A 17,619-nucleotide genomic window follows, 5' to 3' on the forward strand; every position below is an offset into this window, starting at 1 on the left:
TGGAACTAGTTGACCATGGACTGAACACTCTAGAGTAGTGGTTCTTAACCAGAAGTGATTTTGGTTATCACTCTCCCACAGGAACATTTGGCAACATGTGGAGATGCTTTTTGGTCATTAAAACATGTATTACTGGCATTAAGTGATTAGAGGCCAAGGATGCTTTTGTTGACTTTAAAAAAAAAAAGCACAACCTAAAAGTTGAGAATTGTGTTTTCTTTGGGGCATTAATGAGGACTTAAGCCTGGGATACAGCCTTTCAGAAAGCTCTGAGGGACTATTCCAAAGAGATAAGGGAGGAGCCAGGATATACAGGAGTTTTTGCAAAACTCCTAAAGAATTCATGTAATCAAATATCAAAAGATTACTGCTTATTAAAGAAAATCCAGACATCTAAAGTTAATGAGTCTATTGCTTTTCTATGTATGGGAAGATGCAAGAGTCTGGGCTTAATGAAATTATTCCTTTGACATGCACTTTAACTATGTAGAGCCAATATTCTGTTTTTCTCCATCCTGAACCCACTCAGATGCACCATGGGGGTGGCTGCAGTGGCTGATGGCTTGATGGCCTCAACATCTTTTGTTTGCTGATATGGTGGGTGATATTCTTTGTGTGCACTTTTACTCTTTTTTTTTTTTGGCTGTGTGGCATCCTAGTTCCCTGATCAGCAATCGAACCCATGCTCTCTGCTTTGGAAGTTCAGAGTCTTCCAAAGTCTTCAAAGTCCACTGGACCTTCAGGGAAGTCCCTACACACACTTCTAGATATCCCCTTCTCCTCCTCTTAATAAGGAATTGAAGTGAAGTGAAGTTGCTCAGTCGTGTCCGACTCTTTGCAACCCCATCAACTGTAGCCTACCAGGCTTCTCTGTCCATGGGATTTCCCAGGCAAAAGTGAGGAATCGTGTGTCCCCAAATGCCAATACTGCTGAGGTCAGGGCATCATGCCATAGGCAATCTGGCTGGAATTTTGCCTCGAAGATCCTTGATATCACCATCTTGAGGGTGTTTTTCCTTTCAAGATGGTCAGTGTTTTCAGAGAATCAGCTTCTAGTTTCCTTCTTGGAGGCTGTAAGTTATCTTGCCAGAGTTTCAGGTGTTTAATGAGACAAAAGAACTGGAATTCTCTTTATTCAGTGGTAATTGTCATGTAACCCTCCCTTTTCATTATCCAGATAATACCCTTACTCTCTTCTATGTTTTGTATTCCCTGACCCAGAGACCTTGTGTTTAACCCTCTCTGGTGAATTGTTAGTCTTCTGCTGGAAGGGGAGATCAGTACATGGCCATGAGAAAATATATGGGTGTGTGAAGGTTATCTAGGTATCTGATTACTGCTTAAACAGACTTTTAAACAATCCTTTATTTTCAGTTTTACTCTTTCCTTCACTTTCAGAAGTAACTAGATGCCACTAATGTAGGAGGTTTTGTGTTATGAATTGGGTTGTTGGCTTTTTCCTTCTGGTTTAGAATTCAGCCTTTTCCCATCTACTAAATTCATGCAGTTGTTTCTTTTCCTGTTCTTCTTCTTATGGATTTATGATATTTTAAGATAATTTTAATGGAATTTTTGAAAGCTGTTCAATTTGCCATCATTACCTGAAAGTTTCAAAGTTTATTTTGAATTCTAGTTTTGTCTCTGGTTTTACATATATTTTTCTTTTCCTGCATAGATATTACTGATAATCACATACCCACTCCCATGCATGATTCTCATCATTTATAATTTTTTCTGAATCTTTGCTGATTTTCTATTGGTTCTACTACTGTGAAAGGAGAATAGTATTGAAATATATAATTGTGGATTTGTCTGTTTCTCCTTTCATTTTTGTTGGGCTTTGATTCATGCATCTTGAAGCTCTGTTAGTTTCATTCACATTTAGGATAGTTATATCTTCTTGGCAAACTGGCTCTTTTATCATTATGTAATGTGTATGCAATCAATGGTAATTTTCTTTGCTCTGCAATTTACTTTTTCAAATATTAATAAAACTACTTCAGCTTTCTTTTAATTAGTGTTTACATGTATAGATTTTCTATCCTTTTCTTTTTACCTTCTTATATCATCATATCTGGGCTTCCCAGGTGGTTCAGTGGTAAAGAATCCACCTACCAAGCAGGAGATGTGAGTTTGATCTTTGGATCGGGAACATCCCCTGGAGAAAAAAATGGCAACCCACTCCAATATCTTTGCTGGAAATCCCATGGACAGAGGAGCCTGGCAGTCTTTAGTCCATGGGGTTGCAAAAGAGTCAGACATGACTTAGTGACTAGCAACAACAACTGTCCTCATATTTCAGGTATTTTGTAAACCACGTAGGGTTGGGTGAATGTGAATGTGAAAGTTGCTCAGTCGTGTCCGACTCTTTGCAACCCCATGGACTATACAATCCATGGAATTCTCCAGGCCAGAATACTGGAGTGGGTAGTCTTTCACTTCTCCAGGGAATCTTCCCAACCCAGGGATCGAACCCAGGTCTCCCGCATTGCAAGCGGATTCTTTACCATCTGAGCCACAAGGGATTTCAAGAATATTGGAATGGGTAGCCTATCCCTTCTCCGGCAGATCTTCCTGATGCAGGAATTGAGCTGGGGTATTCTGCATTGTAGGTGGATTCTTTACCAACTGAGCTATCAGAGAAACCCTGTAGAATTGGGTGATGCTTTTATATTCATTCTTTTAATTCCTGTTTTTTAATTGGAGTGTCTAGGTCATTTTTGGAGAAGGCAATGGCACCCCACTCCAGTACTTTTGCCTGGAGAATCCCAGGGATGAGGGAGCTTGGTGGGCTGCCGTCTATGTGGTCGCACAGAGTTGGACATGACTGAAGTGACTTAGCAGTAGCAGGTCATTTTTACTTAATGTGATTAATTATATCAGATTATATATTAATTATATATATTAAATATATTAAATATATATTAATTATATCAGATATAGGTAGCCATGTTATTTCTTTTCTATTTTTTCCTCTCTTTTCCAACCTTTTCTACCTTCTTTTTTGGAAGTTTTTAAAAAATTCTTTAAAAAAATTTACCTATATATTTTTTTACCATATGTCTGCATTTTTCAGCAATTATTCTAAGGATTATAACATACATATTTAACCTTCAATTTAGTCAGTCAGTTCAGTCCCTCAGTCATGTCCGACTCTTTGCAACCCCATGGACTGCAGCACGCCAGGCTTCCCTGTCCACCAACTCCTGGAGCTTACTCAAACTCATGTCCATCGAGTCGGTGATGCCATCCAACCATCTCATCCTCTGTTGTCCCCTTCTCCTCCTGCCTTCAGTCTTTCCCAGCATTAGGCTCTTTTCCAATGAGTCAGTTCTTTGCATCAGGTGGCCAAATTATTGGAGTTTCAGCTTTAGCATCAGTCCTTCCGATGAATATTCAGGACTGATTTCCTTTAGGATTGACTAGTTGGATCTCCTTACAGTCCAAGGGACCCTCAAGAGTCTTCTCCAACACCACAGTTCAAAAGCATCAATTCTTCAGCACTCAGCTTTCTTTATAGTCCAACTCTCACATCCATACTTAACTACTGGGAAAACCATAGCTTTGACTAGATGGACCTTTGTTGGCAAAGTAATGTCTCTGCTTTTTAACTTGCTAAGTTGGTCATTGCTTTTCTTCCAAGAAACAAGCGTCTTTTAATTTCATGGCTGCAATCACCAGCTGCAGTGATTTTGGAGCCCAAGAAAATAAAGTCTGTCACTGTTTCCATTATTTCCCCATCTATTTGCCATGAAGTGATGGGACTGGATGCCATGATCTTAGTTTTCTGAATGTTGAGTTTTAAGCCAACTTTTTCACTTTCCTCTTTCACTTTCATCAAGAGGCTCTTTAGTTCTTTGCTTTCGCAATAAGGGTGGTGTCTGTGCATATCTGAGATTATTGATATTTCTCCCGGCAGTCCTGATTCCAGCTTGTGCTTCATCCAGCCTGGCATTTCACATGATGTACTCTGCATATAAGTTAAATAAGCAGGGTATCTTTATTTAACCTTAAAGTATATGGAAATAAATATTTTACCACTTTCAAGTAAAATATAGAAATTTTACCAATGTGTAGGTCTTTTTACCTTCTGATTTTATGTTCTGATTTTCTTATGTATTACAACTACATTCTTGGAAAGCATACCAGATAATATAATGTTTCGCTTTCAATGATTAAACATATTTTAAACTACCAAGAGGAGAGGAATAGTCATATTTAACCAAATTTTTGCCATTATATATTTTTCTTCTTTCATATTGACTGCTTACATGTCTTTTGAATATCATGCTTTTAATAATTTCAAAGGATTAAGCTTCTGTATGAAAAACTTCTTTTAATCATTTTTTTAAAAGAGCAGATCTACTAAAAATGAATTAGCTTTATTTTTCTTCATCTGAGAATATCTTTATTTTCTCTACTTTCTAAAGGATATTTTTATTGGATATAGGATTCTGAGTTGACAGTTATTTTCTTTTAACATTTTAAAATGTTGTTCTTTTTACTTTTGACTTCCACAGTTTCTGAAAAGAAACCTGATGTTATCCAAATAATAAAATACACTGTTTTTCTCTGACTGCTTTCAAGATACTTTCTTTTTTCTTTAGTTTTTAGCCATTTGATTATGATGCTTTGGGAGTGTGTTTTTTTGAGTTTATCCTTTTGGGGTTCACTGAACTTCTTGGATCTATCTTGCCAAACTTGCAATCTTCTGTCATTGTAACTTCAAATATTTGTTCTGCACCACATTTTCTCCCCTGCCTTCTTGAGACTGCAAAGACACAAATGTTAGCCCTCTTTGATGTTGTCACACAGAGCCTTGACACTTTGTTAATCTTGTTTTCATTCTTATTTACCTCTACTGTTTAAATTGAATAATTTCAACTAATGTGCCTTCAGTTTCATAAACTATCCCTCTGACATCTCCATTATGTTGTTGAACCTATCTGATTAATTTTTTTTACTTTAATTATTATATTTTTAAGTTTTAAATTTCCAAATTTGGTTCTTCTTTATATCTTTTGTTTTCTGAGACTTTCTATCTTTCTGAGTGTTGGTTTTTTTTCACTGTAATTTGGAGCATTTTTTTAATAGATCCTTAGAAGTTTATTTATTTATTTGGCTGTGTTGGGTCTTAGTTGCAGCATGCAGGAGCTTCATTGCATCATGCAGGATCTTTCATTGTGGTGCATGGGCTCTCTAATTATGATGCTTAGGCTCAGTAGTTGTGGTACCTGGGCTTAGTTGCTCTGGTGTATGTGGGATCTTAGTTCTCAGGGATTGAACCTGTGTCCCTTGAATTGCAAGGCAGATTCTTAACCCCTGGACCACCTGGGAGCTCCTTGCTTGAAAGTTTTTATAAGGCAATTTCAATGTCTTTTTCAACTTGGTCTTGACATCAGTTGCTTGTCTTTTCCCATGCAAACTGAGATTTTCTTTGTTCTTCACATGTGAAGTGGTTTTGAATTATATCTTGGACATTTTGAAGATTAAGTTGTGAGACTGTGGGTCTAAAATTCTTTGAAAATTCTATGGAAAATGTTGAAATCTAGTTTTGGCAGGAATTTGACTCAATTTGGTTTAGGCCACAAATTTCAATTAATTTTCTGTGTTTTTCAGTTTCAATATCAGTTTGTTTTTCATAGCCTTTGCAGTGCTATTCAAATCTGTGTGTCATCCAGAGCCAAAGTGGAACTTGGGTAGTGGTCTATCCTGAAGTTTAGTTCTCAGAGTCATGGTGTATTGTTTAGGGCCAAATTCATGCATGTGCAGATCAGGGGTGAGTGCAGGAGTTTATAAGCAGCTTTATGAGATCATTTTCCTGAGATACTCCCTCTCCACAATCTATTTAGTACTTTTTAATCTCTGAGAGCTCTCATTTTTGTTTCTCTAGCTGAAAACAGTGATTTACTTAACAACACTCTGCTACACAGTTCTATATCAATGCGCATGTCTAAGGCCAAGTGGCCAAAGGACACAGAGAGAATAAAAGCAACTTGCTAATATATTCCTCTACTTTTTTGAATATATAAAATATGCTAATAATTACTGTGTTAATGTATTTGTATGATAGTTTTATGAGCTCTTCCATTTCTGAACCAGTTTCTATCAATTGATTTTTCTGCTCATTGTGGCTTATATTTTCCTATTATTTTGGATGCCTAGTAGTTTTTGATGGGATATGATACATTGTGAAGTTTATGTTATTTGCTGACTTTTGTAGCATTCCTTTAAATACTGTTGGATTTTGTCCTGATGCAGTTGAGTTACTTGGAATCAGTTAGGTCCTTTGGAAGCTTGTTTTCTAAAGTTTTTTAAGGGTGATCTCAGAGTAGCTTTTAATGCTAATTTAGCTCCACTACTAAGGTAGCATTCTTCAGATGATTCTACTAGATGTCCCATATATTATAAGATCTTTCTGCTTTGGTTGGTGAGATCATAAATTATTCTTAGGAATTGTTCTACCTATAATTTTATGGTAATTATTTCCTTGTTATTAGGTCATGCTCTCTCATGTATGTACAGATCAGTACTCAGCCAAAGTGTCAAGCAGACCCCTTCACTGATCTCCAGAGCTCAGCAGTTCTGTTTTCTCTTTGCTCTCATATTCTAGCCTCTTTGGCCTTCCTAATCTCTTCTCTCTACTCATTCAGACCAGTGGGCTCTATTTAGGTTTTACTTTCCTGTGCTGTGGAAACTGTCCAGACAGTAAGCTAGTGCAGTGGTAGGGCTCAGCTCATTTGTTACCCTTCTTTAAAGGATTACTGTCCTATGCTACCTCTTGTCTGATGTCTGAAAATTGTTCTTTTTCACATATCTTGTCCAGTTTTTCAGTTGCTTAAAGTTGGAGGGTAAAGTTAGTTCCTATTATGATGTCTTGGCCAATAGCAGAAATGTCAAAGATTTTGTTTTTTTACCCTATTCCTTTTTGAGAGGTAGCACTTAGAGGTCAATGTCTTTATCTTCAAGGATTTCTAGACTTTTTATACATAAAACTAATAAAATGTTATATGTCAATTACAAAAAAAAAAAAAAAATAATAATAATAAAATAATTTTAAGTTTCTAAATTTTTAAAGGAGAAGACAATGGCACTCCACTCCAGTACTGTTGCCTGGGAAATCCCATGGATGGAGGAGCCTGGTAGGCTACAGTCCATGGGATCGCTAAGAGTCGGACACGACTGAGTGACTTCACTTTTACTTTTCACTTAAAATCCAAACACTTTCCTTCAGTTGTTCATTGTAATACACCCTAAGCTAAGAAACTTTTTTTTTTCCTCTAAATGAAATGTCTTCATAATCAATATTGTATTGCTACTCTATTAGAAGTCTCTTGTTTTCTTTGGTTTTATAGGAACTTGATGCTCTCATGGAATTATTTTGAGGGTCAAGTGTTATAACATTTGATATATTTTTAAATGTGTTATTCAAATGCAAGGTACTATTCTGAGCCATGGGATGGATTTTGTAAATGAAGCCCCAACTTGGATATTAATATTTTTATAAAAACTTTATTTTATGTATGAAGTTACTAACCTCCTGCAAATGCTGCAAATTTTTAAGAGGGTTATTATTTTACTGTCTTACTTTAGGAGAGTATCATTTTATTTATAAAGTGTTCTAACTTTGTAAATATTTAAAAATTTCCCTTTACAACTTCTTCATATTTCTGCACCCTCGTAACTAAGGGATTTGTATCTATATTGGTTTATTAGTCTATTATCTTTCTGAATTGGGAAAGAGTAAGGAATGAGAACCGTGTACTTCAGTAGGCTTTTGCTTTAGATTCAGTGTTGCTATGAATAGTGTTGGATGGAAGTATTTAACTATATTAAACCAGTAGATTATATTTAACCTAGTCAATAGTTAACCTTTTGGTCATCAGCTGTATTAGTTATTAACTTCATCTGATGTATTTGAGCAAATGATAATGTCTTGAAAAGTTTTCATGAGGACATAAGTATTGTTTTTAAAAGGCTTTACAAATTGTACAGGTAAATGAATTAATGGATGTTTCTTTTGCTTAGCAATTATGGAAGGAACAGCCTTGGATGAAGCTACTTCAAGAAAGTTATCAAATGTGTCAGGATGCTATCCACAATATAGGAAGAAAAGCATTTTATCTTCTGGACTGTCTGAATCATCATTATTCCAAAAGTCAAATACAAAGAGCCTCCAAAATCATAAAATTATGAGTGAGAATGATGACTATGAATTTAAAAGACCAAAAAATATTTTGCAAATAAGAAAATTCCAGGATGAGATTGATAGCAGTGATATAGAATTCCAGGAACCATATTCAAAGGATGGCATGAACTTTAAGAAAAGTTCAGAGAAAGTTGAAATTCATGACTCAAAGTCTAAACCACAAGACTTGAAGCATGTTTCAGGCCTCAAAAAGTCCCTGGATAAAAGTGATATTTTTAGTATCCCAAAACTTCAGAAGCCAGCTGTGAGAAGGAGCTCTAGTCTTCTAAAACAAGTTTCATCTAAGGAAAAAACTGCAATTAATGCTCTGGGTCAGTATCATATATGTAAGACAACATCTGGGCCCTTTAGTTATTATAGATATGAGCTGAAGTAAGCAATTATTAGATAGTTGTAGGCATTTCAATTGTCAATACTCTGGATAACCATCACTTTTGGAATTCAGGCCAGGGATACAATACTGTGGTTTTGATAGCAGTTCCTTTCCAGATGCTCCCTTTTTAAGGGGAGCATGAGTTTGAGTGAACTCCGGGAGTTGGTGATGGACAGGGAGGCCTGGCGTGCTGCAATTCATGGGGTCGCAAAGAGTCGGACACAACTGAGCGACTGAACTGAACTGAACTTGGGCTGAGAAGTTTATTCAGTGATTAATTGGAATCACTCAAGTTCAGAGGATGAGATGGTTGGATGGCATCACTGACTCAATGGACATGAGTTTGAGTAAATTCCAGGAGATGGTGAAGGATAGGGAAGCCTGGTGTGCTGCAGTCTGTGGGGTTGCAGAGAGCCAGACATGACTTAGCAACTGAACAAGTTCCCGAGAAAGTAGAGGACCTATTTTCCTTTGGAAATGCTTTTTTTTTGGTCATTTATTTAACCAATTATATATGAAGTCTATGTGAAATTTTTGCTCAGAGTTCCATAATTTAAATTTAGGATATCCATAGTACTTCAGGTATTCTTTTTTTTTTTTTTTAATTTTAATTGGAAGGTAATTACAATATTGTGATTTTTTTGCCATACATTCACATGAATCAGCCATGGGTGTACAGTGTGTTCCCATCCTGAATCCCCCTCCCACCACCCACCCCAACCCAACCCACAGGGTCATCCCAGTGCACTAGCCCTGAGCACCCTGTCTCATGAATCGAACCTGGACTGGAGATCTATTTCACACATGATAATATACATGTTTCAATGCTATTCTCTCAAATCATCCCACCCTCGCCTTCTCCCAGAGTCCAAAAGTCTGTTCTTTACATCTGTGTCTCTTTTGCTGTCTTGCATATATGGTCATCATTACCATCTTTCTAAATTCCATATATATGCGTTAATGTACTGTATTGGTGTTTTTCTTTCTGACTTACTTCACTCTGTATAATAGGCTCCAGTTTCATCCACCTCATTAGAAGTGATTCAAATGCATTCTTTTTAATAGCTGAGTAATATTCCATTGTGTATATGTACCACAACTTTCTTATCCATTTGTCTGCTGATGGGCATCAATTTGCTTCCATGTCCTGGCTATTGTAAACAGTGCTGTGATGAACATTGGGGTATATGTGTCTCTTTCAGTTCTGGTTTCCTCCGTGTGTATGCCCAGCAGTGGGATTGCTGGGTTGTATGGCAGTTCTATTTCCAGATTTTTAAGGAATCTCCACACTGTTCAGGTATTATTTCTTATGGATGTGGGAATATCAAGAGAAAATAATTAATAGTATACATCTCAGATCCCTAAGGCTTTATGATATTCCTCAAACATGAGCAGTGACTTCCCAGCCAGAGTATGTTTTTCTCTTATGTACTACTTATATCATGGAAGTATTGTGTATGTGCATGCATGCTTAGTCACTTCAGTCATGTCCAACTCTTTGCAACACTATGGACCATAACCCACCAGGCTTCTCTGTCCATGGGCTTCTCCAAGGAAGAATGCTGGAGTGGGTTGCCATGTCCTTCTCCAGGGACATATTGTGTAAGGAACCCACTTAAACACTCCTTTCTATAGACCTCAGCTGGAGTTAATTTATATTTGTTTTATTTCAAGAAATTTACCAGCCTTTAAAAATTATATTTAGTACTGACTGGAGTTGTTAAGATGAATGCTTTGTGAATCATTAGTGGTTCTTATTCCCTGGTGGCTCAGATGTTAACAAATCTGCCTGCAGTGCAGGAGACCTGGGTTCAATCCCTGGGTCAAAAAGATCCCCTGGAGAAGGGAATGGCAACCCACTCCAGTATTCTTGCTTGGAGAATCCATGGACAGAGAAGTCTGGTGGGCTACCATCCACAGGGTCGCAAAGAGTTGAACACGATGGAGTGACTAACACACACACATGCATGCTTCTAATAACTCAGTTGAAAAAGGAGTGTTATCTATTAAGGAGGCATAAAGATGTTTATTCTGATTCCTTTACTGATGCACTGCTTTTATGCCATGCCTTATTTCTGTCTCTGAGTTTTCTTGTATTTCATTAAGAATTAAAGCTCTGATTAAGGGAATAATGGAGTAGCAGGCATTTAGCCAGTGGGTAGAACAGGATTGTGGTCGAAAGTGGTTATCTACCTTGCTGGTATCACTAAAATCAAATGATTTCACCTACCACTGTCATACTTAGCATTCTGTATTTGGAAAAGGATAAAATAGTTTATCTCATACAACTTCTCCAAATAAACTGATGATGATTGAGCATCTGTGAAATGTGACTGCCACTTGATTTACATTTAAAAAACATTTAACATTTTTCATTATTAAATAATTTTAAATTCATAAGAATTACACAGAAATGAAAACATTTCTACATACTCTTCATCTAACGTTCTGACCTATTAATATCTTGTATAACCACAGTATAACAAAAAACTGGAAAATTAACACTGATACAACAATATTTACTAATATAGGACCTTATTAAAAATTTGACTGTTTTTCTATGAATGTCCTGTTTCTGATCCAGAATCTCATTCAGGACCACATGTTACACTTAGTTGTCATGTGTCCTAGTCTCCTTCAATCTGGGATGGTTTTTCAATATTTCATGACCTTGATACTTTGGAAGAGCATTGACTAGTTGTTTTGTGTAGTGTCCCTCATTTTGGGTTTTCTTGTATTTCTTCATGAATAAATTCAGGGTATACATTTTTGCCAGGATACAACAGAGGTGATATTTTTCCCATTTCAGTACATTATATTAGGAAGCTCATTACGGTCATGTGTGTCTGCTAGAATTTTATAATTTTGAAGGTTGTGAACTGAAAAATGGTAGGTAAAGTGATAGGATGGGAGAGAACTCTCAATTTTTGTCTGAAATCTTGAAATTTAAACATGACACATTGATGTTTTGATCTCTTGGACTCCTTCATTATATTTTAATCAGAAACAAGCTGCAGGGAATTCCTTGGCAGTCCAGTGGTTGGGACTCTGTGCTTTCACAGCTAAATGTCTGGGTTCAGTCCCTGTTTGGGGAATTAAGACCTACAAGCTGTGTGATATGCCCCCCCACCAAACAAAGAATCAAACCTCATTGGCTGGGCCACTGGAACAGATTGATCCTCCAAACAAATAGTTTATAAATGTTCATAGAATTTCAAGACAGTTTTGTGTTTGAGCTGTAAGAGAAACATTAGGTATAATGTAAGATACAACATAAATATGAAGAGTTTTAAGGTGGTATTAAGTAAAACTTGATTTCTGATTATAAGAAAAAGACTTTAGCTGCCAATTATTGCTAAGACACATAAATTATGTTGCTGAATAGTCTTCCACATTTTGTATATTTAGGAAATGTCTGTGAAACTATCAAAAAACTCCAAGAAAATTACATAGATGCAGAAGAACTTCAGTCCATTTTGCCTTCAATAGGAATTACTTTATCAGATAAAGAATTCAAGAAGATTGTGACCGAAACTGCTAGAAATGGTGAGAGACTGATAATATCAAACTTTTTGAAAAAAAATTAGATAGTTTTACATGATATTATTAAATGTTGGAGTAAGATCTCTCAACTGGGAATGGAATGGGTCATTCTAAAGAAGATTCAGAAAGAACAAACAAAAATTGGAAGTAGTTATATATAAAATAGGTAACTAATAAGGACCAACTGTATAGCACAGAGAACTTCACTCAGTACTCTGTAATGACCTATATGGGAAAATAATCTAAAAAAAGTGGATATATGTATTACTAATTCACCTTGCTGTAGAGCAAAAACTATTAATAACACAAGGTTGTAAATCAACTATACACCAGTATATACATATATTTTAAAATTGAGAGTAGTAAAAAATGATTTCTGGGAAATTTGATGTAATAGATTGATTTGGAGGGTCTAGGTAGGTCTTTTGTATTTCAGAATTCTTTCTGTAAGGTTCTTCATCACTAGTCCTAGCTGTGTCTTCTAGTGTGGGACAGATCCTGGGGAAAGCTTATCTAGTTATAGAAGAGAGGTTCAAGTAGCAAGACTGCAATACCCCAAAGGTTCAAAAATCTCTCAGTAAATAGCCTAGGGAGTCCAAGGAGAAATAATTGGAGATTCTAAAATGTAGAGGGAGTACTGTAGCTAGGAATTTAGGGCTAGTGATACTTAATCAAGGCAAGCAGTTATTAAATAGCATCTAGGAATAAAATAGCATATCTCACTCACCAGCCTAAGTTTAGGGCAGAGTTTGAGTTTCTAAGAAAGGTTTTTGTGTTAGAGAAGTTGCTTTATCATTAAGTAAGAATTTTCCACAGCAAAAGTTCAGTTGAAAAGAGGGCATAGGCAACATTTTGGGAAAAGACTGACAGAAATAACATTAGAAGTGAATTGTTAGACCCTGAGCAAAACTGTTAGGTAAGGCAAATAAGAAGGTTTGATTTTTTAAAAAAAATCTAAGGAGTAGAGATCAGAGTAAATGGTTACCAGGGGTAAGTGTTGGGGGTGGAACAAAATGGGTAAAAGGGATCAATTGTATGATAACAGATGGAAACTACATTTTTGGTAGTGAGCACACTGTAGCGTATATTGAGGTAGAAATATACATGTAATGCTGTAGATGAATATTACCTTAATACAAAATAAATTTTAAAAAATCTAAAGGGTAGAAGCCACTAAATTTTTTCAGCCTTTCTTCTGATTATCAGGATTAGTATGAACACTGTGGAAGGTTTGTACCTAAAATAGGTGTTGTTTGGACTAGCTGGATACTGGGGGTAGGGATTGGGGATATGTGGGTCTGTTAGGGCTGGTTAGCATTGTCAAGGTATCAGTGGATAGCATATTGGTTGACTGGGTTTTCATAATTATGTGAAATAGACTCATTAGCTTTCTCATGGTCCATCTCTTTGGGCACCTTTCCTTTTCCCTGTATCTATCAAGAACTGAGTACCTAACCCTGTCCTTTGCACTTTATAATAAACATTGAAAAAGCAGGGACTGTGTCTTACTTACTTTGGTGTCCTTGGTGCCTAGCATAGTTCTTGGCACTAATATACTCTCAGTGATTGTTGAAATGAAATGAACAGACCTAATTTAGAAAGACTCATCTAGGGAGACAGGCTATGTAGTAGAAATAAGCTGATGATTAAGTGAAGGTAAGTATTTTTTTTCATAGTTGTATTAAAATGTGAATTTGCCTTTTACACAAAAGTATGGCAACCCACTCCAGTGTTCTTGCCTGGAGAATCCTAGGGACGGGGGAGCCTGGTGGGCTGCTGTCTATGGGGTCGCACAGAGTTGGACACGACTGAAGTGACTTAGCAGCAGCAGCAGCAGCATAATAGAATGTATCATCTCAACTTTTTATTTTACAGAAAACGGAATGGTGAAATTAGATGACTTTGTGAGTGCTGTCTCTAAAGAGCAAAATCTTCCTGAATATGATGGTAGGTGGGAAGTTTATTTTAAAGTCATTTGAGGAAAGAGCAGTTAGGTTGAGGAGAATTAGGTTCAATGAACTGAATTTGCTTTTTTATGTACTAATAATTACAAAACCTTTAACAAGCCATTGGCAGTTTTTTAAAAACTTTACGTATCATGGTACTAAGAATTAACTTGCTTACTTCACAGGATTGTTATGTGGATTTTATGAACTGGAGAGTGCTATACCCATGTACAGTAATGATAATGATAATGAGGAGGTCAAATAGGTAATTAGCTCCATTATTAGCTATTGATGAATGATTTACTTTTTTAAGGAGGAACTTGTTTGAATCAAATACTTTGGTTTATCTTTGTTTTAGAACATTAAAAAAGAAACAGTTCTATTGAGGTAAAATTTACATACATAGAATCTCCCATGCACTGATTTACAAATTTATAGTCACACCACAATCTAGTTTTTTATTATTTGCAATATTTTAATGTTTTATATAAATAATTAATTTTTTTCTGTGAGATTAAAAAGCAATGAAAGTTATGAAGGCATGCTGTTTTATTTCCTTCTGTTTATTCATATGCTTAAAAAGAAGTTAACTTTCTGTCTCTCCTTAAAGACTTCTCAGATAAGAAAAAATTAATCCAAAGGAAGAAACTTCCTTTTATACCTAGATGAAGAATCTCATGTTAAAAGCTATATTATCATTTGTCATTTCTGGTTAATATAAGTGCTTAAATCTCTGGATTCCTTCAAGATGCTAGTAGTAAATCGGTTTCTTGAATGCTTCACCATGCAATCATTCATTCACAAATTCAATCATTCTTTCATTGCTATTTTGTGAAGTAGTGTCTGTCTTGGTCATAGCTGACTCTTTGCTCTGGGTCTTTGTTGTGGTGCACAGGCTTTTTTTAGTTGTGACGAGTGGGCTTTTGTTGTGGCGCATAGGCTTTTTCTAGTTGCAGTGCACGTGGGTTTAGTTGCTCCACAGCATACGGGATCTTAGTTCCCTGACCAGGGATTGAACCTGTATCTCCTGCACTGGAAGGCAGATTCTTAGCCACTGGACCACCAGGCAAGTCTCACCATCTTACCAATTTTTAAATGTACATTTCAGTAATTTTAGTTTTAAGTGCATTCACATTGTTGTGCAACCAATCTCCAGAGCTTTTTATCTTACAAAATTGAAACTCTTATCAGTTCAGTTCAGTTCAGTTGCTGAGTCGTGTCCGACTCTTTGCAACCCCATGGACTGCAGCATGCCAGGCTTCCCTGTCCATCACTGTCTCCTGGCATTTGCCTCCCTGTCCATCACCAATTCCCAGAGTTTACTCACTCATGTCCATCGAGTCAGTGATGTCATCCAACCATCTCATCCTCTGTTGTCCCCTTCTCCTCCTGCCTTCAATCTTTCCCAACATCAGGGTCTTTTCAAATCAATCAGTTCTTTGCATCAGGTGGCAAAGTGTATTGGAGTTTCAGCTTCAGCATCAGTCCTTCCAATGAATATTCAGAACTGATTTCCTTTAGGATGGACTGGTTGGATCTCCTTGCAGTCCAAGGGACTCTCAAGACTCTTCTCCAGCACCACAGTTCAAAAGCATCAATTCTTTGGTGCTCAGCTTTCTTTATAATCCAACTCTTACATCCATACATGACTACTGGAAAAACCAGAGCTTTTACCAGATGGACCTTTGTTGGCAAAGTAATGTCTCTGCTTTTTAATACGTTGTCTAGGTTGGTCATAACTTTTCTTCCAAGAATCAAGTGTCTTTTAATTTCATGGCTGCAGTCACCATCTGCAGTGATTTTGGAGCCCCGCCACCCAAATAAAGTCTGTCACTGTTTCCATTGTTTCTCCATCTATTTGCCATGAAGTGATGGGACCAGATGCCATGATCTTAGTTTTCTGAATGTTGAGTTTTAAGCCAACTTTTTCACTCTCCTCTTTCACTTTCATCAAGAGGCTCTTTAGTTCTTCTTCGCTTTCTGCCATAAGGGTGGTAACATCTGCACATCTGGGGTTATTGATATTTCTCCCAGCAATCTTGATTCCAGCTTGTGCTTAATCTGTATACCAGTTATATCTATATACCGATACCAGTTAAATAAAAATTACCCATCCTTGACCCTCCATCTCTGGAAATCATCATTCTACAATACTTTCTGTTTCTGTGAATTTGTTCACTTGAGATACCCTAGTAGAATCATACAGCATTTGTCTTTCTGTGACTGGCTTATTTTGTTTATCATAATGCCCTCAAGATCTGTGTTGTAGCATGTATCAGAATTTCCTTCCTTTTTCATGTTGAATAATATTCCCCTGTGGACCTAACAGAAGCAGAAGATTTTTTTTTTAATTTTATTTTATTTTTAAACTTTATAATATTGTATTAGTTTTGCCAAATATCGAAATGAATCCGCCACAGGTATACCTGTGTTCCTCATCCTGAACCCTCCTCCCTCCCCATACCCTCCTTCTGGGTCATCCCAGTGCACCAGCCCCAAGCATTCAGTATCGTGCATCGAACCTGGACTGGCGACTCGTCTCATACATATTTATATTATACATTATACATTATATTATATATAATGTATAATGTATAATATAAATATATATATGGCATTGAAACATGTATAATATAATATAATATAATATATATAATATAATATAATATAATATATATATAATACATATATAATATATATATAATATAATATATATATAATATATATATTATATAATATATATTATATATATATTATACATGTTTCAATGCCATTCTCCCAAATCTCCCCACCCTCTCCCTCCCCCACAGAGTCCGTAAGACTGATCTATATATCAGTGTCTCTTTTGCTATCTCGTACACAGGGTTATTGTTACCATCTTTCTAAATTCCATATATATGCGTTAGTATACCGTATTGGTGTTTTTCTTTCTGGCTTACTTCACTCTGTATAATAGGCTCCAGTTTCATCCACCTCATTAGAAGTGATTCAAATGTATTCTTTTTAATGGCTGAGTAATACTCCATTGTGTATATGTACCACAGCTTTCTTTATCCATTCATCTGCTGATGGGCATCTAGGTTGCTTCCATGTCCTGGCTATTATAAACAGTGCTGCGATGAACATTGGGGTACACGTGTCTCTTTCCCTTCTGGTTTCCTCAGTGTGTATGCCCAGCAGTGGGATTGCTGGATCATAAGGCAGTTCTATTTCCAGTTTTTTAAGGAATCTCCACACTGTTCTCCATAGTGGCTGTACTAGTTTGCATTCCCACCAACAGTGTAAGAGGGTTCCCTTTTCTCCACACCCTCTCCAGCATATATTGCTTGTAGACTTTTGGATTGCAGCCATTCTGACTGGCGTGAAATGGTACCTCATAGTGGTTTTGATTTGCATTTCTCTGATAATGAGTGATATTGAGCATCTTTTCATGTGTTTGTTAGCCATCTGTATGTCTTCTTTGGAGAAATGTCTATTTAGTTCTTTGGCCCATTTTTTGATTGGGTCATTTATTTTTCTGGAGTTGAGCTGTAAGAGTTTCTTGTATA

General features: G+C 36.4%; 1 protein-coding gene across 1 annotated transcript in view; it reads left to right on the forward strand.

The window, feature by feature from the left end:
- EFCAB13 (EF-hand calcium binding domain 13) overlaps positions 1–17,619 on the forward strand; it is a 216,171-nt gene that overhangs the window by 63,838 nt on the left and 134,714 nt on the right. Inside the window, exons 10-12 of the mRNA XM_061392253.1 lie at positions 8,029–8,520; positions 11,991–12,128; positions 14,001–14,072. Of these exons, the coding sequence (XP_061248237.1) occupies positions 8,029–8,520; positions 11,991–12,128; positions 14,001–14,072 (702 nt within the window). The remainder of the gene's footprint in view (positions 1–8,028; positions 8,521–11,990; positions 12,129–14,000; positions 14,073–17,619) is intronic.

Source organism: Bos javanicus, chromosome 19, assembly GCF_032452875.1.
Source record: "Bos javanicus breed banteng chromosome 19, ARS-OSU_banteng_1.0, whole genome shotgun sequence".
Classification (NCBI taxonomy): Eukaryota; Metazoa; Chordata; class Mammalia; order Artiodactyla; family Bovidae; genus Bos; species Bos javanicus.